The sequence below is a fragment of the Hyperolius riggenbachi genome, chromosome 2 (genome assembly GCF_040937935.1).
Source record: "Hyperolius riggenbachi isolate aHypRig1 chromosome 2, aHypRig1.pri, whole genome shotgun sequence".
NCBI lineage: Eukaryota > Metazoa > Chordata > Amphibia > Anura > Hyperoliidae > Hyperolius > Hyperolius riggenbachi.
In genome coordinates, this window is record NC_090647.1 from 247,390,053 (window position 1) to 247,415,770 (window position 25,718).

At 42.0% G+C, this 25,718-nt stretch overlaps 1 protein-coding gene across 1 annotated transcript; it reads right to left on the reverse strand.

Annotated features, from left to right (window-relative positions):
• LOC137544269 (SH2 domain-containing protein 1B-like) lies at window positions 1–23,446 on the reverse strand. Its single transcript, XM_068265325.1, has 5 exons — window positions 23,228–23,446; window positions 16,123–16,186; window positions 6,618–6,807; window positions 2,006–2,054; window positions 1–161 (listed from the first exon to the last, which is right to left on the reverse strand). The coding sequence occupies exons 1-4, from the start codon at window positions 23,359–23,361 to the stop codon at window positions 2,017–2,019; spliced, it is 426 nt and encodes a 141-aa protein (XP_068121426.1). The 5' UTR covers window positions 23,362–23,446; the 3' UTR covers window positions 1–161; window positions 2,006–2,016.
• Between the last annotated feature and the right edge of the window lie 2,272 nt (window positions 23,447–25,718).

Sequence of the window (25,718 nt, forward strand, 5' to 3'; positions counted from 1 at the left end):
AGTTCACATATATACATTAAAACAAGAGAGATTTATTATTAGCTTGAGAACTTAGAATTTTTGTTCACCTGTTAATTTACAAGGAATTTAAACAAAAGGTTCAACAGAACAACATTTCTTTTTATCCTCTTGTCTCTGCAAGTATCCATTTACAGCATTTCCTGGAATAAGTATAACATTATTTTACAATGAATTACAAACAATATTTTCATTTTTTAATCTTTAAAAAAGAAATGTATTCAATAAATATATCTAAAGGTTCAAATATTTCTTCTACTGTACAATATATAATATACTTCCATAGTCCAACATTTATATGACCTCACTTCCATGTGCATCCCCTGTTCCATGTATAACTAATTCCCCTTCCATGTGCTGCAGCCCCTCTCTTATTCCAAAGGAAGCCTACTTCCCCTGTGTGTAATATCCATGTACCACCCCTCGCCCCATTTACTAGTGTGTTTGCTCCCAGGACATGCATTTATCTATCCTTTGAGAGTGCAGCGTGGATGGTCCCCCAGGCATTGGCCACATCCTGGGGGTGTGCTGTCTGCATTTCTCTGCTCTCTCCTCCCTCCTGAGGGGCAGTTGCAGTGCTCCCAGGTAGTGAGAATGCTTTGTGGGGGTGTCTGCACTGCTCCCTATTTTTTGGGGGCATGAGAAGGCCTACATACGGCGCCCCTGTTGAGATGCAAAGTATTTTGCATGGGCTAACTCCTGCAGGACACAGCAGTGAGGTTAGGTAGTGTTACATACTGCATATTTTGGCAAGCAGATGCAATTTGCAAATTCTATGCCATTTTAATCAGTCAATACACATGAGGCAGCCAGTATGTAAGTCAGGTGACACATGGTCTGAGCACACACCAGCTCTTTCCTGTCCTGCTGCTCCACACAGCAGTAGCTGACCTAAACTCTGACCTATGTGGGCTTTGCTGAGAGAGTGCACAGAGGAGCAGCTGGCTAGTATGAAGGCCTCCCTGCTTCTCAGAACAGTGTTCTCCAGCTCTAAAGCCATAATTCTTTTTAACCACCTTCTGTCCCTATGACGTGAAAATAAGTCTCTTCACTCATCTCCCTACAAAATCTCTCAATTATCTCTGAGCTGATAACAACACTACAGAGGTGGAAAGGAATTACCACAAACCCCTCTCCTCCTCCCAGAGAATTTAATGGCAGAGTTAATTACATTTATAATTAGTTATTGAATAAACAGGAGGGATAGACAAATAAAATGTTTGGGTTTGATGTACAATAGAGCTGTTAACATTAAAGCTATAATGTATGAAAGTAGTAAATTGTGTAATTTTTTTCACTTTTTTCCTTATTTTCCCTTTAACCTCCTGAGCGTTACGCCGCTCAGGAGGTGTTGTTACTTTTTGGCTGATTGTTTAATAATTGTGGCTAATAGTTGTAAATCATCTAGCTAGCACTAGGCTAGCTAGTAAGAGCCCCCGGCACCCTTTGATCGCCGCCGCTCCCCCGTTTATACGTTATCCAGCCTGGATCCAGCGATCGGCGCTGCCACCCCGAACAGCTCCGGTATTCAATATGGGGAGGATCGCACATGACGTCATGACGTCGACGACGTCATGACGTCATGCGCAAACCCGATCCTCCCCATAGAGAGACCGGAGCTGTGATGGGAGGCTGCGTGATCGCTGGATCCAGGGGGGGGGGGGGGTAACGTATAAACGGGGGGATCGTGGGAGATCGCGGGGGATACGGGGGTGCCGGAGGCTCTTACTAGCTAGCCAAGTGCTAGCTAGATGATTTACAACCATTAGCCACAATTATTAATTTATGGGGGACTCCTGGGGCCACAGAGCGGTATGCCCGACACAGTGTCAAAGTAATCAGAGCTGAGCTGAACAGTGAAAATGACCAGGGTAGGGAAGTGGTTAAAGACAAGTTTCACAGAAAGTGTAAAGCCTCAGTTTGTATCTGTTTTTATGCTTACAATGAAGATAGATGATCAATTGAAGTTTTTTTTTTCTCTTCTCACCTGTCAAATGTTCAGGGTAGGACTTCCACATACTCTCTTTCATCAATCTCTGCAACAGAAAATAAAATGTATGATATAAAGGATGTATATGGCAAAGATTTACAATTATAACATATGAGAGGTGCATGCACGGCGCTGAGCTGGGCAGATGTAAGCTCGGTTAGCTCCGCATTCAGGCTCCACAAATTGCAAATAATAGCCTGGATAAACAGCACTAAAGGCTTCAAATTGCTTAAGGGTATGTCCCAGAAGAAACGCAGAGGATGCAGAAAGAACAAGGACGGTGTAGCTCACTCTCCTTTGGCGGCAAATAGGTCTAAGGCCTGCCCGCCTGTTACCCGCTCTGTGAAAAAGAAGATGGCGGAGGTAAATTTGCAACATGAGAGTGCTCCGCGCCTGGCTACTCCAGAGCGTCACAGCCCTCTAATCTTCTCGCAAAACCAAGATGTGGACCAGACACCTCCACGACCACACTCCCAAGAAGATATGGTTGAAAATATAAAAAAGGTATTTCGGGCGGAACTCCGAGAGGAGATACGGAACATATCCCTTCAGGTCAGTGAACTTGGGAATAGAGTTGGGGACCTCGAAAAACAATCGGACGCCATGAATGATGCACTAGATTTCGACAAGGCCACATTAGATGACCAGGCAGCCAAAATAGAGACCTTAGAACTTAAACTCGAGGACGTCGAAAACAGTAATCGGAGAGCCAGTATAAGGATTCGAGGTCTTCCCAAGTCAGTAATTAACCTCAATCCAGTTACCCTCAATTTGTTTTCTGTACTCCCCCCGCAGATGGATCAGGCTTCTTTCAGAATTGTGTGGATTCATTGTGCGCTAGCTAAGCCTTATAATGCTGACTTACCGCGGGATGTGATCCTAAAGCTCCAGTATGAAGAAGTCAGGGATCTCATACTTAATGCGGGCAGAAACTTAGAAGCTTTACCAGGGGTCCCTAACACTGTGCAACTATATTCAGATCTAGCACCCGCCACAATCCAACGAAGAAGGGCTCTCAGGCCAGTCACTTTATCTCTTCAGAAAGCTTCCATACAGTACCGTTGGCGGTTTTCCTTCTCACTAAATTTCCAGCATGAAGGTACTGATTATACGTGCCGCACCCTGGAAGAAGGTCGCCAAAACTTGGAGAGTGCGGGCATTCCGTTGGAGCCGATGCCTCCGGTGCCACTGCTACAGCGGCCCCCCAGGATCTGGTCCTCAAGAGCTCGGAGACATTGTTTATCAAAAGCGGGAACTTCTGCAAGTTAGCCACCATCTTTTTCCTCGTTCCCTTTTACTGAAGCGTCACGCCATTTCTTCATCACCCCGGCTAGATCGGTTTGGTGCTGGCTGATTTATACAACATTTGAATGCGACCCTAGTTATATTTGAATATGCCTTCCACAGAGAGATGACACTCGTCCTGGTCCCACCGGCCTGGTGGGCCGTGGTAACTATAATCATCTTCTGTTTCTACAATTCCTTTTATATTTGTTTTTCTTTGTCCCCTTTCTTTTTTTTTATCTGAGTCCTTTCCTGATGCTCTATTATAGGGATCCTGATGCTATCTTGGAAATTTTTTATTCACAAAACCCATCTCTGAACTGTGGGTCATGATCCAGTAAAGGTTATTACACACAAACAATTTATATCCTACAAGGATTCTCCACTTTGCTATATGTTCATTTGGCAGATTATTGCAATCTTTAATGGAACTATCACTGCTTTATTGAAGGGTGAACTTTCCCTATCTCAAAGTTCGCCAACAGTTACGGTATTATAAGATCGGTGCTAAACTCTGGAACATTGTATAATGTCGAGCTTGTGTTTTTTGAAAAATACTTAGTGATCTTCATAATATGCTTTTCAGAAGGATGTGTGTACATTGAAGTCCATTATATTTCACAATTTAGCTAGTGTTACCATATTGCAATTTTGATCATGACTTTCACCATTCCTCATTGTTATGCTTTTTCTATAATGACCAGGAGCTTACAATATATTATTCCTGATCTAAAGGTTACTTTATAGGGATAAGTGATATAAATAGTATGCCTTATTTATCATACTCTAGTATTTCTGGCTTTCCCCCACACACACCCTATCCTAATGGGATGGAGTCACCCTTTACTAACTTTACTGGGCATCTCTCCCAGAATCAATGCCTAATAGTGGAGTGTCATTTATACTAATATGCCTGAAGAGATCAATCCTTCAGTCGTCTGTTTATAGCTATATGCAATTAGATAGCTTTACTAGTCGTTAGTTCATGTTTTAGACCTGTTTTTGAGAATAATAGAAGGATTTGTGGAGCCTGAATCACTAAGTGTTGCCTCAACTATGTCAGTTTTCATGGAGGATATATTATTATCCCCCTCCATGCGTCTTGACACAAAGGGTAATTTACCCTCCCTGGAGACTTTTTGGTCTCTAATGATGTTATATATTGTTTTTTTTGTTCTATCTTTCTGTTTACATGTCCATTCAAATTTCTTATGATGTAGAGAAGTCCAGCTTATACTACAGCTCTGTACAGCTCCAGGAGTCAAAGTGTTTTTATAATTGCACGCTAATACCTTAAAATTTCTTCATCCACTATAAATTAGATCTTTGAAGGTACTTTGTGATATATGTTGGACCAGGGCCGGAGCTACCATAGGAAAAAATGGGCAATTGCCCCAGGTCCCCAGAGCCTGTAGGGGCCCCAAGGTGTCCCTCCCCCATCTTAACTATTGCTCCCCAGGAACTCTGCAGAGTCTGTTAAGTTGGGAGGTGATTGCGGGAGGGTCAGCAGCCAGCTCAGGGGCCCAGGAGGGAAATTTGACTGCAACAAAGGGCCCCTGATGGCGCTTTTTGGTCGGGGGTGTCTTTTTTCCATCATAAAATTTTAGGTCGGGGGGTGTCTGTTGGGGGGCCCCCAGGCTAATTTTGCCCTAGGGCCCAATTGTTACTTGAACTGGCCCTATGTTGGACTCCTGCCTATGTATAATTTGATTTACTCTGTAATATGACTCATCTCTGTCTCATGTATAGACATTTCTGTTTGTGTTAATGTTTTGTTACCTCTTACCATGTTGGTATATGTTTTATGATAAATAATCCCAAGTGGACGTATGTTGAAGCTGTTTATACTGTTGTAAATTGACCTTTGTCAATAAAACTATTTGAAACTAAAATTTTAACATATGCAGGTGTTTCATTTTATATACCATGTGATTCATATTATATAACCCCACGGTGGCATAGTGGTTAACACCTTTGCCTAGCAGAGCACTATCTGCACACAGTTTGTATATTCTCCCACTGTCTGTGTAGGTTTCCTCCGGGCACTCCGGTTTCCTCACACATCCAAAAACATACAGATAAGTTAACAGGCTTCCACCAAATTTGGCCTTAGACTAGGATACATACATTACACGATACATACATAGACATATGACTATTGTAGGGACAGCTAAGTGACAAGACAATATACTCTGTACAGCGCTGCAGAGTTCCAGGCCCCATGCAGCATAGAAAACAGGTGGAAAGTTATAGAAGACTTCTAATCTTAGGAAAGCCCCCTATACTCATGTTTTTTTTAATCGCTTTATCAGCGCCTGGCCAAGGCAGAGGCGAGAGAGGCTCCAGCCTTAGGGCGCAGTGTAGGAGGGAGCGCACAACTCACTCAGCTATCATTCCCCTATTGTGTTTGAAGCAGAGAGAAATAAGAGAAGGGGGATATACAGTATGGCAGTGACTGCAAGCCAGATTACTAGAGATTAAGGTGTTAGGAGGGTTTGGGGCCCTGGAGAAGCTCTTATAATAATAGCAATAAGTGTGTGACGGCTGGGGTGGGAGGGATGGAGGGGGCACACTTTGGTGTCTCAGCCTTGGGTGCTGGAGGACCTTGTCCCGGCTCTGCTCTTTATTATTGGAGTAATTGCATAGCCCCATAAAGCTTCACCCTTCAAAGACTTCTGGGGCTGGAGGAAGATGTACATTTGTTCCAGAGTAAAATGTACTGTAAGGCCGGTTTACACGTAATCAGTTGGTATGCGTTAGTGCGCGTTGGTACGCGTTTTTTCCATAGCAGTGCATAGGGAAGAAGATTTCAATTAAAACACGTTAAGTGTGAAAGATGCCATAGGAAACATGGGCTTTACTTTGAAAATCAGTTTTCTTTATGTTTTAACTGAGAGCAACTGATTAAGTGTAAAAGGGCCCTAAATGACTCCATTTCTATGTAGCAGTAACAAACAGATTGTGTTTTAATCTGTTCATTCTTACCTGTTACTGACAGGTTTTTGACCAGTCTTTCTCCTCATAGTGATAACTAAAGATTTCCTTGATTTCGTTTGATAACTAAAGATTTCCTTGATTTCGTTTTCAAGCACCCTGTGGCAAAGGTATGTGCAAAGACGTGAAATGCCCGGCCTACATGTTCAGTAAGTGGCTTTGAAAATAAAGAAAACCCTGAAAATCCCTCATGAGGAAAGCCCCACATAAGCACCCCCATCCCTTTCCCGAAGGTACAAATACCCCATGTTGAGAACAAAGGATCTTGCTAATAGCACCACTTATACTGCAGGATCGTTAGCTGCAGTTGTTTTGTTTCATAGTGGCTTACCTGCATACGTGTCCTCTTCTAGCATAAGTATTTTTTTTTTAGGCCCCTGGGCCTGCGTATGATACTGCTTAGCTTCATCTTTTGTTACAGGGAAGCTCAGGGAATGTATCAATCCTTGATTAGGCTTTTCATAATTGAAGATAAGTTCATTCAGGGTCTTGAAACATTTTTGTTCTACACCTTCAGCAGTCTAAGTGAGAAAATAATAATTATAATGTATCCAATGGCTACTATACATACTTGAAAACATACAAGGAGGAATTAATCAATGTTCCAAAAGAAAAAGGCAAAGTTCACACTGGGATTTGCATTACACTCCCAAACAGGAAATCAATGGAAAAGTTGCACTACATGTTATGTGCATGTGGCATTACATTCCGTGAAGCATGTGGTCAATAAAAATGATGCTTTACTGTCACCTTTAATGTGCACATTATGTGGCAATGCACTGCATGCACTGTGCATTGCACCAGATGCACTGTGAATGTTGCATAGATTAAACATTACAGTCCTACTTTCTGCGTTACAATGCATCCGTTACATCGTATCGCAATGCCCCTCTGGCCCACGGGGTCTAAGGCACTTATAACATTCCACTTCTCCACAAAAAAGCAAGCAAACAAATTTTCAAAGTTCTCAATCATTTTTTTTTTCTTTCAAACTTGGGGACAAATTAAACACCTGTGCTATATTCCTAATAGATAAATATACAGGGAGTGCAGAATTATTAGGCAAATTAGTATTTTGACCACATCATCCTCTTTATGCATGTTGTCTTACTCCAAGCTGTATAGGCTCGAAAGGCTACTACTAATTAAGCATATTAGGTGATGTGCATCTCTGTAATGAGAAGGCGTGTGGTCTAATGACATCAACACCCTATATCAGGTGTGCATAATTATTAGGCAACTTCCTTTTCTTTGGCAAAATGGGTCAAAAGAAGGACATGACAGGTTCAGAAAAGTCAAAAATAGTGAGATATCTTGCAAAGGGATGCAGTACTCTTAAAATTGCAAAGCTTCTGAAGCATGATCGTCGAACAATCAAGCGTTTCATTCAAAATAGTCAACAGGGTCGCAAGAAGCGTGTGGAAAAACCAAGGTGCAAAATAACTGCCCATGAACTGAGAAAAGTGAAGCGTGCAGCTGCCAACATGCCACTTGCCACCAGTTCCGCCATATTTCAGAGCTGCAACATCACTGGAGTGCCCAAAAGCACAAGGTGTGCAATACTCAGAGACATGGCCAAGGTAAGAAAGGCTGAAAGACGACCACCACTGAACAAGACACAAGCTGAAACGTCAAGACTGGGCCAAGAAATATCTCAAGACTTATTTTTCTAAGGTTTTATGGACTGATGAAATGAGAGTGAGTCTTGATGGGCCAGATGGAGGGGCCCGTGGCTGGATTGGTAAAGGGCAGAGAGCTCCAGTCTGACTTAGACGCCAGCAAGGTGGAGGTAGAGTACTGGTTTGGGCTGGTATCAAAGATGAGCTTGTGGGGCCTTTTCAGGTTGAGGATGGAGTCAAGCTCAACTCCCAGTCCTACTGCCAGTTTCTGAAAGACACCTTCTTCAAGCAGTGGTACAGGAAGAAGTCTGCATCCTTCAAGAAAAACATGATTTTCATGCAGGACTATGCTCCATCACACGCGTCCAAGTACTTCACAGCGTGGCTGGCAACAAAGGGTATAAAAGAAGAAAAACTAATGACATGGCCTCCTTGTTCACCTGATCTGAACCCCATTGAGAACCTGTGGTCCATCATAAAATGTGAGATTTACAAGGAGGGAAAACAGTACACCTCTCTGAACAGTGTCTGGGAGGCTGTGGTTGCTGCTGCACGCAATGTTGATGGTGAACAGATCAAAACACTGACAGAATCCATGGATGGCAGGCTTTTGAGTGTCCTTGCAAAGAAAGGTGGCTATATTGGTCACTGATTTGTTTTTGTTTTGTTTTTGAATGTCAGAAATGTATATTTGTGAATATTGAGATGTTATATTGGTTTCACTGGTAAACATAAATAATTGAAATGGGTATATATTTGTTTTTTGTTAAGTCGCCTAATTATGCACAGTAATAGTCACCTGCACACACAGATATCCCCCTAAAATGGCTAAAACTAAAAACAAACTAAAAACTACTTTCAAAAATATTCAGCTTTGATATTAATGAGTTTTTTGGGTTCATTGAGAACATGGTTGTTGTTCAATAATAAAATTATTCCTCAAAAATACAACTTGCCTAATAATTCTGCACTCCCTGTACACGCTGCACTGATATTGCTAGGGTATTATATATATATATACTAGCTGATTGCCCGGCGTTGCCTGGGTATGTATTTGGCTGGTGTTGGCTCTGCATACTTTTTCTAACCCTAACACACAATTACTTAATGACCAAGTTTGTGAGCTTTGCTGTCTTTGGTATCAATAATTTGCATTGAAATGAAAAAATCAGATTGGCTGTTTGTGGCTCCACACCCTTTTCTGAATTTGAACCCCAGTCACCCAATAACCAACTGTACCAGGTTTGAGGCCTGTGCCATTAACAGTTCAAGAATGGTAGCAATTAAATATTCCCCTTGAAAAGCAATAGGTGGAGCCTAATTTTGTAGGCTCCACCCACTTTTCTGAATATTAATCCCAGCCACCCAGTGACCAACTGTGCAAAGTTTAAAAACCCTGCCATTAACAATGTAAGAATGGCTGCAGTTTACATTTTCCCAGTGAAATTTGTATTTGTCTCCACCCACTGATGACCCGGCGTTGCCCGGGTATGTATTTGACTGGTGTGGGCTCCACCCACTTTCTAGCCCTAACGCACAAACACTCAATGACTAAGTTTGTGAGATTTGGGGTCCTTGGCATCAATAATTTGTATATTCCCATAGAAATTAAACAAATCAGATAGGCCGTTTGTGGCTCCGCCCCTCTCCAGCATTTGAACCCCAGTCACCCAATGACCAACTGTAGCAGGTTTGAGGCATCTGCTATTAACAGTGTAAAAATGGCAGCAATTTAAATATTCCTCTTAAAAATCAACAGGTGAATTTTGATCGGCTATTATAGGCTCCACCCACTTCCCTGAATATTAATCTCAGTCACTCAGTGACCATCTGGGCAAAGTTTGTGAACCCTGCCATAAACAGTGTAATAAGAAGGGCTGCAATTTACACTTTCCCAGTGAAATTTGTTTTTGGCTCCGCCCACTCTTTGTAACCTGGACACAAAGTCACTACTCAATGACCAAGTTTGTGAGCTCTGGGGTCCTTTGCAATGGCATCAACAATTTGTATTTTCCCATGAAATGAAACAAATCTGATTCACCGTTTGAGGCTCTGTCCCCTTTTCTGAATTTGAACCCCAGTGACCCAATGACCAACTGAACCAGGTTTGAGGCTTGTGCCATAAGTGCAAGAATGGCAGAAATTTTAATATTCTCCTTGAAAAGTGACATGTGATTTTTGATTGCCATTTTTAGGCTCCTCCCACCTTTCTGAATATTAATCCTAGTCACCCAGTAACCAGCTATGCTAAGTTTAAGAACCCTGCCATTAACAGTGAAGAAGGGCTGCAGTTTACAATTTCCCAGAAAAATCAGTTTTTAACTCCACCCACTTTTTTAACCTGGACACACAGTCACTACTCAATGACCAAGTTTGTGAGCTTTTGGGTTCGTGGCATCAAAATTGTGCTAATGGAAGCAGTTTATCCAGCAAAGAAATCTGGCTGTTTTTGGCTCCGCACCTTTACTGAATTTGAACATTTTTGCATTTTACCATTGAAATTAAACAAATCTAATTGGCTGTTTTATAGCCTGATCCCTTCAGAATTTAAACCCCAGTCTCCCAGTGACTGACTGTAGCAGATTTTAAGCCTCTGCCATTAAGAGTGCATGAATGGCAGCAATGTAAATATTCCCCTTGAAAATCAAAAGGTGAATTTTGATTGGCTGCTGTAGGCTCCACCCACTTTTCTGAATATTAGTCCCAGTCACCCAGTGGCCAACTGTGTCACGTTTGAGAACCCTGCCAATAACAGAATGGCTGAAATCAATCTAACAAATCTGATTAGCTGTTTGTGGCTCCACCCCTTTAGTGAATTTGGACCCTAGTCACTCAATGACTGACTGTATCAGGTTTGAGGCCTCTGCCACTAACAGTGCTCACACTGGTAGCAATGGGAATATTCCCCTTGAAAATCAATAGGTACATTTTGATTGGCTGTTGTAGGCTCCACCCACATTTCTGAATATTCATTCCAGTCACCCAGTGGCCAATTGTGTAAAGTTTGGGAACCCTGCCATGTTAAAAATGTAGTTGTTGGCACTGCCCACTTTTTCTAACCTTGACATACAGTCACTCAGTTATCAAGTTTATCAGCTTTGGGGTCCTTGGTATCAATACTTTGTATATTCCCATTGAAAAATAAACAAATCTGGCTGTTTGTGGCTCCGCCCCCTTACCGAATTTGGACCCCAGTCACCCAGCGACCAACTGTACCGGGTTTGAGGAATCTGCTTTTCACAGTATAAGAAAATGGTAGCAGATGAAATATTCCCTTTGAAAATCAAAAGGTGAATTTTTATTGGCTGTTGTAGGCTCCACCCACCTTCCAAAATCTTAATCTCAGTCACCCGGTGACCAACTGTGCAAAGTTTGAGAACCCTGCTATTAACGGTGTAAAAATGGCTGCAGTTTATATTTTCCCAATGAAAGTTTTTTTGGCTCCGCCCACTTTTTGTAACCTTGACACACACAGTCACTCAATGACCAAGTTTGTGAGCTTTCAGGTTCCTGGCATAAAAAATATGTGAATGGAAGCAGTTTATTCACCAAGGAAATCTGATTGGCTGTATGTGGCCCCGCCCCTTTAGTGAATTTGGATCCCAGTCACCCAATGACCGACTGTAGCAGGTTTGAAGCCTCTGCCATTAAAAGCGTAAGAATAGCAGCAGTTTAAATATTCCCCTTGAAAATCAATAGGTGAATTTTGATTGGCTGTTGTAGGCTCCACCTATTTTCTTGAATTGTAATCGTATTCACCCAGTGACCAAGTGTACCAAGTTTGAGAACCCTGCGATTAACAGTCTAAGAATGGCTGCAGTTTACATTTTCCCATTTAAATGAATGGCTGAAATTTGATTGGCAGTTTTATGCTCCGCCCACTTTTCCTGGATTTGTAACCTCGGTCACCAAGTGACCAACTGTGCCATGTGTGGGGACTCTGGCTTGATTACTGTGAGAATGGCAGGCTTTTACATTTTTTCCATTGACTTGAATGGGTGAAATCTGATTTGCTGTTTGTAGCTCCGCCCACGTGTGCAGGGGGGCCGCGAGACCCCAGAACATATCATCCCAGGTGGTAAGGGATCTGTGTACCAAGTTTCGTTCAAATCAGTCAAGCCGTTTTCGCGTGATCGCGGCATACACACACACACACACACACACACACACACGCACACGCACACGCACACGCGCACGCGCACACACACACACACACACACACACACACACACACACACACACACACACACACACACACGATTTTATATATATATATATATATATATATATATATATATATATATATATATGTGTATATATATATATATATATATATATATATATATATATATATATACTGTATATACCAGCGTTTTTCAACCAGTGTTCCGCGGCACACTAGTGTGCCTGGTGTGCCGTCCTCTTATCCCCCCTCCCGAACGTCCCCGCGGCCGCCGCTGCTATTACCTTAGCAGCGGCCGCTCTCCCCTTTCCAGCGCATGTGTTTATTGTAGCAGCGTATCTCCGGCTGCTCTGTGTGATGCGCAGGAGGCAGGGCTTGGTTTCCATAGTAACGGCGATACATATCGCCGTTACAGGAAGCCGCTGCTCTGCTTCCTTCCGCATTCACACAGAGCAGCCGGAGATACGCTGCTTGAATATACACGCGCCGGAGAGGGGAGGAGCGGCAGCTGTTAAGGTAATAACAGCGGTGGGGACGGGCGGGGGGCACTATACTGGGGCACTATACTGACTATACTGGGGCACTATACTGGCTATACTGGGGCGCCTTACTGGGGCACTATTCTGGCTATACTGGGGCACTATTCTGGCTATACTGGGCAGGGCCGGGCCGAGGCATAGGCTGGAGAGGCTCCAGCCTCAGGGCGCAGTGTAGGAGGGGGCGCACAATTCATTCAGTTGTCATTCCTAATTGTGTATGAAGCAGAAAGAAATAAGAAAAGGGGATACATAGCAGTGACTGCAAGCCAGATAACTAGATATTAAGGTGTTGGGGGGGTTGTGGGTCCTGTGGCCCTCTTAGTCTAATAGCAATCAGTGTGTGACGGCTGGGGTGGGAGGGAGGGGGGGGGGGGCGCACTTTGGTGTCTCAGCCTTGGGTGCTGGAGGACCTTGTCCCTGCTCTGATACTGGGGCACTATACTAGCTATACTGGGGGGCTATACTGGGGCACTATACTGGCTATACTGGGGCACTATTCTGGGGCACTATACTAGCTATACTGGGGCACTATTCTGGCTATACTGGCTATACTGGGGCACTATACTGGGGCACTATACTGGCTATACTGGGGCACTATTCTGGGGCACTATACTGGGGCACTATTCTGGCTATACTGGGGCACTATACTGGCTATACTGGGGCACTATACTAGCTATACTGGGGGCTATACTGGGGCACTATACTGGCTATTCTGGGGCACTATTCTGGCTATACTGGGGCACTATTCTGGCTATACTGGGGCACTATACTAGCTATACTGGGGGGCTATACTGGGGCACTATACTGGGGCACTATACTGGCTATACTGGGGCACTATTCTAGCTATACTGGGGGGCTATACTGGGGCACTTTACTAGCTATACTGGGGGGCTATACTGGGGTACTATACTGGCTATACTGAGGCACTATACTAGCTATACTGGGGCACTATTCTGGCGATACTGGGGCACTATTCTGGCTATACTGGGGCACGATTCTGGCTATACTGGGGCACTATACTAGCTATACTGGGGGGCTATACTGGGGCACTATACTGGGGCACTATACTGGCTATACTGGGGCACTATTCTAGCTATACTGGGGCACTATACTAGCTATACTGGGGGGCTATACTGGGGTACTATACTGGCTATACTGGGGCACTATACTAGCTATACTGGGGTACTATTCTGGCTATACTGGGGCACTATTCTGGCTATACTGGGGCACTATACTGGCTATACTGGGGCACTATACTAGCTACACTGAGGCAACTAAACTCCCTACACTGGGGAAACTATGCTAGCTATGCAGCCGCACCCCAGCCCCCCCCCCCCCCCATAGCCTGCTGCGCACGGCACTGTCGACTAGGTCGCGCAAACAACCGGGGGCCGCAAATCCCCCCCCCCCCCCCCCCCCCCCGCACCGTTCCCCGGAGAAAAATTTGGTCAGACAGTGTTCCCCGGGCCAGAAAAGGTTGGGAACCACTGGTATATACACACATATACATACACACGTGTGTGTGTATGTATATATATATATATATATATATATATATATATATATATATATATATATATATATATACACACACACACACATCACTACCTGGTTAGCGGCCATTTTTTTTGTTTGTGAACACTGCCTAAAACTGTCGATTAAAAGCCAGGATCGCGGCGGGTGCAGTGAAAAAGGCAAAGAGGGATCCAGGAGATCAAAGTGACTCGATTGGTGTGTTTTTTATTGTACAAATCGGACAGTACATATTCTCTTTAACCACTTCAGGACCACAGTGCTAAACTCCCCTAAAGACCACGCTATTTTTTGTTTAATTAGCCACTGCAGCTTTAAGGCCAAGCTGCAGGGCCGCACAACACAGCACACTAGTGATTCCCCCCCTTCCTTTTCCCTCCATCAACAGAGCTCTCTGTTGGTGGGGTCTGATCTCCCCCCAGTGTTTATTTTTTTTAAAATATTTGTTTTTTTATTTTATTATTTTTTACTATTTATGTTTTTTTTTTTGTAAACCCCTCCCTCCCCTCAGCCAGCCAATCCTGGTGATCGGCTCTCATAGGCTTCTACCTATGAGAGCCGATCGCTCTCTAATGTCCCAGGGGAACAGCCCCAGTACAGCGCTACTGCAGATCGCAGCGCTGTACTAAGCTAATAGATCGCCGCTTGGAGACTGAAGGCGGGGCAGAGCCTCCCAAGCAGGAGATGCGCGCGCAGTCTGCGCGTGATCTCCTGCAAACTGCAGCGCCAGGTCTTGACGACAATTGGCATTAGCCGGTCCTGGGGCTGCTGCCGCGGCCATGCCCATTGGCGTGGAGAGTTTAAAGGTAGTTAAGGGAAACAGAGTTCTGGATTGCAGGATCATTTGTGCGCTGCTGTTTTGGAAACCTGTGGTACATTGGTCAGATGTTTCAAATGTTACAGTCAATCAGAAACAGAAACAGAATTCTCAAATTAAAAGTAATTAAATAAGGGTATAGTGTGTGGCCACTTAAAGGCGTTTGACTCTGAGGTAGCGTGCATGATGTGTGCGTAACACCCAAGTCATCTGGCCTTGTTTGGGGGGTGTCGATGGGGATCCCCAATGATATCTAAATGATGTGGCAGCTCTCACTGTCCTGCTGCAGGGAACATCACCAAGATCTGCATCCCATCTGACTGATGAAGTTGGTTGGGTTAGCCCGGGTCAGTTGTGGGTTGTTATATATATATATATATATATATATATATATATATATATATATATACCCCCTCTTTTGATCTCTACCCTTTAGAGAACTCTTGAAAATGAAAAAAGCTACAGCATGACCATAATTATGGATATAGAGCACAGGTGTCAAACTCAAGACTAACAGGCTGAATGCCATTTTATGTAGCCCTCGAAAACTTCTAATGTCTATCACTGTAAGCAGCAAAAGAAAGACAGCACGTCGCCCTTCCGTCCGGATGAGCACACCGGTAACAGTTTTTCTGATTGAAACATTGTCAGTTTAAGCTGGGGTGCAACAATAACCCATGGCACACCACCCAACGAAATTAGCATGCGGCCCCCTTTTTGGATCCAACCCAAAGCCCCCCTCAGCAACTGGTATAATGCTCACCTACACACATTCCTGCACAGCTTCCCCCCTCCCCCTGGCACCATTCCCCCACATAGCAAAGTAGCGCAGCAGATCAGTGTAAAATGTACCTGTTCCAGTGATGTGTCCCTTTTATTCTTCTTGGCAGTCGCATGCTCTGTGATCCATACCTCCTTCTCCTGACCACATGACATACCTCTAGTGCCACAGATATGAAGCATAGAGCGTGTGGCTGTCAGGAACATCAGAGGAGAACCAAGGCAGCACTGGAACAGGACTGTTCAGTAAATGTTAAATTTTACAAAAAAATTTGGCCCACAACTTGACTATGTTTTAGATACAGGCCGTTACGTGATTGATTTTGATATAGAGAAAATATATAACACTGAGAAAAATATCTTACCTGAATCATATAAAACCCATTGATATCTTGATAAATTCGGTATGTATAGATTAATCTTCCATATCTATCAGAGAGAAAAGAAAAAAAACTGAGTAAAAAATGAAGTATTAGTATGTCTAGTAAATGAAAAGTATTTTGGTGAAGAATGTATGCCTGACAGCACAATTTACTATTGGGTAATCCTTCTATTTGCGGGTTAGTACCCAAGATACCTGGGACAACAAGGTTTATAATTGTAATTTTATGAACAGACGTGGAAATCCAAATTTTGCAAAGAAGAGGGCATATTAGCCTGAAATACCTTTAAGTAGTGTGGATTCCATGGCTGGCTATCATTGTGATTGGTGTCAAGTATAGAAGAGTAAAACTATGGTTAGGTATAGGGTGGGTAAAGCTAGTACAGGTAGGTAATCAGGAGAGATCAGACAAGGGGCTCGATTCACAAAGCGGTGATAACCCAGTTAAAGACTTTAGGCGTGATAACCATTTTACCATGCCTAAACTCGGTTTAGGCATGATAAGTTTAGGCATGATAAGTTTAGGCATGATAAGTTTAGGTGTGATAAGTTTAGGCGTGATAAGTTTAGATAAGTTTAGATCGCAAAGTCCAGCGCGCAAAGCAGCGCCATTAAACTCTATGCGACGTTTCGCGCACCAGGCTTTGCTAGCACAAAACTTTTGATCAGCTGTGCACTGCGTTGCTAACCCAGTTGGTTATCATGCCTAAACTTATCATGCCTAAACTTATCACGCCTAAACTTATCATGCCTAAACTTATTATGCCTAAACTTATCATGCCTAAACTGAGTTTAGGCGTGATAAGGGGCTTTTCAGTTTTCACCAGCGTGCTAACAGTTTGCACCGCTTTGTGAATCAAGCCCATGATCAGAATAAATTAGAATATTGTGGTTAATTATTTCACCTAAATAACACCTGTCCCCAGTGTGTGTCATGCACATGTATGCCTCCTGGCACACATCATAACCAAGGATGGAACTCTTTATAGCTCAGTAAATACATATAATGCTGGCCAAACATGTATACATTGAACAGAGTGTTTAGGAAGAAAGTCACACCTACTAACATATTAATAAAATTGTGTACACACAAATATTGTTATCCACTGGGATCCCCAGAGTGACAGTTTGGGACAGAGTGCTATACAGGGGCTGCTGCCTCTTGACGCACTGTTCTGATATGGGGAGGGGGTGACAGAGTGGCTCCCAGGAGGAGGGGTCACTTGCATGTCACTTGAAAATAGAGTATGCCAGATCTTTATGTCAATTTGTAGGATACCTGTATAGATTTTAGCTTCTCGGCTGAGATGGAACTGGACGCCCTGCTAGCTGAGTGCCATCCAGCAGGGGTTTTTTAAGGACTATCATAAGAATGTAATTCGGTAATGTCTGTTAATGTGATATCACATTCTGAGCAGAGATCTGATGCAAATAGTAAACTACACTGAGCAAAAATATAAATGCAACACTTTCTCCTTTGCTGAGATAATCCATCCCACCTCACGGGTATGACATATCAAGGTGCTGATTAGACAGCATCAATATTGCACAGGTGTGCCTTAGACGGGACACAATAAAACACAATAAATGGCCACTCTGAAGTGTTTTGCCTTATAGGGGGAGTGGTTGGAGCAGAAAAACAGTCGGGTGGGGGGAGAACAGTTAGTATCTGGTGTGACCACCATTTGCCTCACACAATGCAACACATCTCTGTCGCATAAAGTTGATCAGGTTATTGATTGTGGTCTGTTGAATTTTGGTCCATTTCTCTTCAATAGCTGTGCAACGTTGCTGAATATTGACTTATCTCGGAAGAGGTGAAGTGCTCACTAACACAAATTTAGACAGGTTTGTGAACAATATATGAGAGTAATGGGTCTTTTGTGTATGTAGAAAATGTGTTCAGCTCATGCAATATGAGAGCAAAACCGAAAGTTTTGGGTTTATAGTTTTGGTCTGTATAGTTATTTAACCCATGAGCAAGAAAATGAGAATTCTAGGAAATCTTGCATACAAAATACCGAAAGGAAGAGAAATTCCAGTGTTTGCAAAATATAAATCTATGGCTTATCATAGTTTGAAATAGAAAGGCTATTTAAATGTTACTTATGTTATATCAATGTTTACTTTAACCTTGTGACTCCAATATTGCCTTTAACTGGATTTCTACTGCTGTTGGGTCTATCAACACGAAAGAAAATGAACCAAAGCCTAAACTCTATTGAGAGATATTATGGGTAAATCACAATAAATAAAAATGATTAAATAACAAAAAATCCGTGTACAATATACAGCTATATGAAAATTGCATAAAAAACACAGTGGGGTGAGGAATAATATTTTGATGCCTGTAATAAAAAGATGTAAAATAAGTGTACAGTTTAATATAAATAGAACCCATGTTATAAGTACAATAACGTGTAATAAATATATACTGTATTATGGTACCAAAATAACATGTGGCCATGACAGCTACATTAATAAGTCTAAGCAGAATATATCAAGTGCAACCTGTGTATATACTGTACCTGTATACAATGTGACCTGTGGTCAGGTTTTTTTTTTTTTTTTTTTTTTGAGAACTGACTACAGGTTCTCAGTGGGATTAAGATCTGGAGCGTTTCCTGGCCAGGGGTTAGTAATTTCGATGTTAATATTTTTTGAACCACTTAATTATGACTTTTGCTTTATGACATGGGGCTTCATCATGCTGGACAATACACAGATCATTACCAAATTGTGGCTGGACTGTTTGTTTATTTATGGCTGTATTCCTTGGCAGAATTGCAAGTGAACTCATTCCTCTGGATAAGAAGCAATCCCACACATGGATTGTTTTAACATGCTTCACTGTTGGTACCAGTGATGCTCTACATGGCCTCGTGATCATGAGCTGTTTTTCCTGATCACGAGGTCAGATTCCGAATTTGTGATTGCCTCTCGATCACGGATTCAATTCCGAATGCGCCTGTGATCGTGGTCCAAATCCGACTCGTGATCATGGATTTAGCAGTGATCACGGGCCATGATTATTACCTGAAAACCCGCCGACTTTAGCGGTTAATAGCAAAGTGCCCTTACATGTTAGAAACCCCATATTTTCCAGATATGTTAAGTAGAACAGTGGGAACAAGGGGAATTTTTTTTAAAAAAAAACCTTATAGTTTTTGAGAAAATCAATTTTAACGTTTCAAAGGAAAAAAATATACATTTAAATGCGACAGTTAATGTATTTACCGTATTTAAATGTATACTTTATTCCTTTGAAACTTCTTTTGAAACTTTAAAATTGATTTTCTCAAAAACTTTAAGGTCTTTTTGAAAAAATATTTTTTTCCCTTGTTCCCACTGTTCTATTCAACATATCCGGCAAATTTGGTGTTTTTAGCATGTAAGGGGGCTTTGCTATTAACCGCTCGTCAACGGGTTTTGGCGGGTTTTTAATCACAAATACTTTTTTCATTTGAAATTTTAAAATCAATTTTCTTTTTGAATTTTTTTATCACATTGTAGCCACTTCTCATCTTTATAATCCATGCAGTTTTGGTGATTGTAGCATGTATGGAGGGTTTGCTATTAACGTTAAAGATCATGGATTCTACATGCAATCACGGCTAAAATCCGAGTCGCATTCGGATACTGCCGTGGGCGGATTTACTCAAATTCGTGATCGGGGGTATCCGAGCAACACTGGTCGGTACAACACGGGACTGATGATAGTGTTTTCTTCTCCGGACAATTTTCTGGATTTTTGGAGGGAGGTGTGATAGAGGTCAGCTCTTTTTCCGGAGAGAAGCATGTTGCATTTTTACACTGAATACTGTTGCCCAATTGGGCCTGAACAGCAATAACTTATTGTCATGTTTTCTAGAAAAGATGTAATCACCTCTGGGACTGGGTTGCTGCAATTAAACATCTTCTATTACCGTGTTTCTCCGAAAATAAGACACTGTCTTATATAAATGTTTGCTCTAAAAGATGTGCTAGGGCTTATTTTCAGAGGATGTCCTATTTTTGGGCAAACACTGGTAGTTTTCCTACACAAAATGTACATACTGTATGCCATGCTGAAACACGTGCAACATACATAGAGCTTGTGGTTTGCAGATATTGGCTCTCACAAGAAATTGATTCTGCTGATCATGTGAGTAAGAGTCTATTTCTTGCAGGCAGAGAACTCTGTCAGGCTCCCCCGAGCATAGGATAAGCTGTGTGTGTGTCCTGGGAAGAGGTGAAGAGGTGAAGTGCTGGTGATGCTTATCATCACAACAGATCAGAAGGGCTGGCTCCAACAAAAAATTGCCTGACACATATTGGACTGCTTAGAACTCACATTATACTGCTGCTTTCCTGTATCCAGGCTTTTTATTCAGCGTGACTTGCTGGTGTTATGTGGGCTGCTAGCTAGGGCTTAAATTCGGGGGATGTCTTACATTTCAAGCATTCTTGAAATTCCTGCTAGGGCTTATTCTCAGGGGATGTCTTTGGGGAAACACGGTATATATAGATATACAGTATTTCAAGTTTTTTTTATCCTTTCTGTTTTTTTCTGTAGGTCTCTACATTTTTCCCAATTAATCTCTGTGGTATTTTAGCACTCTTTCGTGGGCATCCATGATTCTTAAAATCTTCTCACTTTTTTTTTGTATTACCCTGCACCATATTCACAGTACCCTGGTTTAGCTTATCTGTATTCTAAACTGGTTTGATTATACTTACTATTATTTAACATGGTTTTTGTGATGCTGGTGCCCTTAACTATCCAGGCAGCACTCATTATAGTAGTTAGTTGGCAAATGTCTTATGGTTGAGTTAGAGGGTTACCCAGTGATAGGGTAATCTTTCAGGGGATTACAGGAAAAAGGATTGGTGTAATGACATATACCACAGAAAGACTCATTGTGAGTCTCCCTTGCTGCTGCCTATGTCCACCTGTCCCACACACAGTAGTAGCTGGAGTAGCCATTTATCATGAGCCACTGTAGATCGGTTCAGACACAATGACTAAAAGTGTCCACGCACGATACAATAAAATGATCTGATTTTATGGCAATTCGATAAACATGATCGGATCTCCCGAAAAATCGAAAGCTTTTTGTTTCCTTCGACTGAAAAATATGATCAGATTTCCTGTTTTTTTTTTCAATTTTTATCAATCCAGAATGCTGGACATTTTTCTTCAATTTTTCTAAGGATTGTATGGTGTATGTTAGATTGTCAATTTATTGATATACACACCCTAGAAATTTTCTCAGAGTTTCAAATCATTTTTATCATAATTGTGGACAATTTGAACATAGGTGTGTGGTACATTGGTCATATTCGAAATATTACAATCAGTCTGAAAAATTGATTGCAATTCTTGAATTGAACATATATTCAAAATTGTATGGTGTGTGGCCACCTTTAGGCTTGCAAATTCCTACTCATGTCTCTATCCCAGTCTCCATAGCAAATTTCTTATGTCCAAGAATAACAAAATAATATACATTGAAAAATATTTTTTATGAACATTGGCCTCAATTCACTGAGATCATGCTGGAGATAATAAGGCAAGAGAAAACGTACCGCCACACAGTGAGAGAGTTATCTTATCTCTTCATTACTAACGTTACCTCCACTGTAGTTAATTTACCTCCTCTGTAGTTAATTTACCTCCTCTGTAGTTATTTTCACACACAGTTAATTAACAGACTGTCTTTACCTCTGGAGTTATTTTAAGGACCGAAGCGTTAACTTAAAGACAGAAGAGTTAATTTTAGGTTTGCCTGAGGTAAAATGTTTCCTGAATGCTACATGCCTAATCACCATGGTGATAACTATAGAAACGTTATTAAAGACAGGAGTTAAGCTTAGTGAATTGAGGCCAATATCTACTGATGAGGTCCAGAGCCTGGAGCTCACTGGCATCAAGGATCTCTATGAGACTGAGCTTCCAGATGCCCGCTGGACCCTGGATGACATGCTGAAGATAAGGCAAGCATTAGGGAGAATATGAAAAGCTGCAGCTGTAGCTCAGTTTCTTCAGAGTGTGCTGGTTCGGTAAGAGCTTGTGGGGTGGGGGACATCAGCCTTACATTCATACTATAAGATGCACTGACTTTCCCCTCCTATTTTAGGGGGAGAAAAAATGCATCTTATAGTCTAAAAAATACAGTAAATCCATATATGATATGTTAAGCCACTCCATAGTACACCATATTATACTATACTAAGTGGCCACACAATTCCACACAGTTACACTACACCACTCTACACTGCATAGCAATGTTATCCTAGAAAGCTACACTACTCTATATCTAATTTACACTTTTATTCACAAGCCTTTTCTTTTTTATATACCAAGTAACAGTCACTGTTGTCAGCCATCTGTTCTCTCCTCTCACAACATTTTTAGGAGAAAATATAACAGAAAAACAATTTCTCCTCCTTCAGTGTTTGCAGTGACTGGAATTGTTAAGTTGATTGTTTTTTTTTTAATTGATGTTTTTTGTTATGTATATTTATGTGTGAAAGTCACGTAAAAGAAAAAAAATGTAACGTCATCTAATTTTCTATTGCTTTAACTTACTGCTCAACACGGTACCTCAACAAAATACAAAAAAAATCCAACACAAGAGGAATTCCACCAATCACGTTGCATTCATTTGAACACATGGAGCTGATTTGCCAAGAGAAGTACAAGGAAAACTGGAGGAATGATTGAGCAACCAATCAGGTTTTAGATGTTAAAGATTCTGGATGTTTGTTCCATTTTTTCATTCCATCTTTTGTGATAAATCAGCCCCATATAGTGTAAGACAAGTTAAACAAATTGTTACAGAATAGTAAACATGAAAAACAAAAATATGTTAATGTATCACACCATATAAAATGTACTTTAAAACCACATTGAATATATGTAAATCTATACACAAACCTGGGTTTAACATTAGAATACAATTCTGATTCATGGTTTATATTATAAGATGATCAACAATTTTAACATTGTTGGTATAATTAAAGGAATTGCTTGATTTTTCTCGCTGAATTACTGTCTCCAATGATGCTGCTGCTGCCCAATACAGAACAAAGCACTGTATACTCACAGAACACAAAGGCACAATGCTCCCGAGACTGTTTCACTGTCCCGAACCAAGTAACTGCCATTAATTCCTTTAAACAGAAGGAGATTTTCACCAGTTTTCTTACTTATGCCTCCGTGACAGCAGGGAATATCCATGTAGCACTTTTGAAGTATATTTGCAACATAAGACAAAATACTATGCTACATACATTGTTTATAACCCTTGTGCTGCTCACAATCTTAGTACTGGTCTGTGATGTCCAACAGACAGTATAACAGGAAGTATACCACAAACCACAGTCACCAAGCCTAAACAGAAACTCCAGGTTTGTTAGAGACTAACACCAAGTCAAAAAATGTAAAATATATATTATGCACATACATATAAGATTAACTATGTAGGTGTCACTTACCGTCAGTATTATTACCATGACAGCTTTGAACCACTTGCTGGTTCAAAGCTGTCATGGACTAGTCCATCGCCTCATATGGGTGTCTTGAAGAGAACGCGAGGTGTGTTTAAAGAATGTTATCTGCATACAGAGGCTGGATCTGCCTAAACAGCCCAGCCTCTGTTGCTATCCCAAACCCTACTAAGGTCCCCCTGCACTCTGCAATCCCTCATAAATCACAGCCGTGCTGTAAGGCTGTGTTTACATCTGTAGTGTCAGTCTCAGCTGATCCCCCGCCTCCTGCATAGCTCCGGTCCCTGCCCCCGTCCCTTCCCTCCAATCAGCAGGGAGGGAAGGGATGCAGGCGGGGACTGGAGTTCTGCAGGAGGCGGGGAGAGCAGCAGACTGACACTATAGAGATAAACACAGCCAGCTCTGACAAGCTGTTTGTCAGCAGCGTGGATGTGATTTATGGAGGGATTGCAGAGTGCAGGGGGACCTTAGGGGGGTTTGGAATAGCAACAGAGGCTGGGCTGTATAGGCAGATCCAGCCTCTGTATGCAGATAATATTCTTCAAACCCACCTCGGGTTCTCTTTAAGGTTTCTTTTATTCTTTTAGGATCTATACAAAGTTGTCAGATGGCTAGCCTATTTGCTCTCAAGTCGCAAATAAGTCTGGCAGTTGGAATGAGTGGTTGCCATTCAGTGTACTTAAAAAATGTATACTTTCCGGTGCCCAAGGCCTGCTGTCACCAACCCCCCACCCCCCTTCTGTCTAACACCCAGACTACTGATCACTGTTTTGAATGGGCTCCCCTATGATTTTCTGCTGTGCCCCCTGTTTGTCCACTTCCTGTAATTTTGGGCTCCTGCCGGGATGCAAAGCAGTCCATAGCATTCTGGGCATGCACTTTTCAGAAATGATGCTTATGTATGAGCAGCACTTGTCAAGTACACATACCCACAACACTCCCTGCCTCGGAAATTACAAGGAGCACAAGTGTACAGAGCATGTGCTGCTTCTTTGTCCTCTGGGTGGGTGACTGGCTGCAGTCAGAGCCACAAACAGGTGACAGGGCAGCACAATGGAGAAAAGCCCATCCAAAACAGAGAACGTGTAAGTAGAAGGATCCCAAACTACACACGCTGGCATAGCTGTAGTGTAAGTCAGCTCAGGTGTTCTTTAAACAGTGTCAATTTAGCACTTAGGGCAAGAAAAGGAAGGACAGATGTTAAAATGAGTCAGCAGGAAGTTTTTAAACAGAATGATACCATTTATTGGCTAACTTAAGGGAAAAACATTGAGCCTTTGGCTAATGAGCCTTTTTTCAGACTTTGTTTTTGTATCAGTATACATTAGAGCACACAGAGTATATACAGTATTAGAGCACACAGCTACATATACATTCAGCATCAGAAGAAAATACATAGCTTGTTTTGCAAGTATAAATACATGTAATACAGCTATAATTCAAAATGTCCTGCTTTCACTGATGGCTAACACAGTGCAATGCTCTACTAAATGAGTTAGAAAACAGTTAAACTGTAGCACAGAGAATGTTGCTGGCATTCTCTAGGAAACAAACAAACCATAAATTTAACAGGTCTCAGGTCTTTAACAGCACTGACCAGTAATATATTATCTGACAGTAGTGAGGGGGAGAGGGAACTTAGCACACCTGATAATTCCTGTCCATGAATGTGAATGCGTGTATGAAGAGACTCACCGAATCGAACTCAAGTTCTGCTACTGCTAAGCCCTGGCACTTCTCTCAGCAGCTTGTAGGTTCCTACTCATCATATAAAGGACAGGATCATCAAGTGGCAGCAGATGCTGAATGTCATCACACACACCAGGAAGTGAGAGAGATGCAGGGATCTCTGGACTTCAGGCGGAAGAGAGCAAAGCAGGAGAGATAATTTACTTTAACATATGATCTCTTATCTCTCCAAGTCCTGCAACCTTCTGTTTTTTTATTGCCCAAGGCCATGGCCTTCAAGGCCTTCTCAAAAATCCAGGCCCTGCTGAGAATCCCTCATGAAGAGACTGAAAATTAGTAAGAGATCAGATCCATCAGATTAATTACCTTATATACTTGTGTATAAGCCCAAATTTTCAG

Coding starts and splice junctions, on each gene's coding strand:
- LOC137544269 (XM_068265325.1), bottom strand. CDS start 23,361: ATGGATATTCCCTGCTGTCACGGAGGCATAAGTAAGAAAACTGGTGAA. Junction 16,187..23,227: donor GCATTGTGCCTTTGTGTTCT/GTGAGTATACAG, acceptor TCTCTCTGATAG/ATATGGAAGATTAATCTATA. Junction 6,808..16,122: donor ATGGGTTTTATATGATTCAG/GTAAGATATTTT, acceptor TTTCTCACTTAG/ACTGCTGAAGGTGTAGAACA.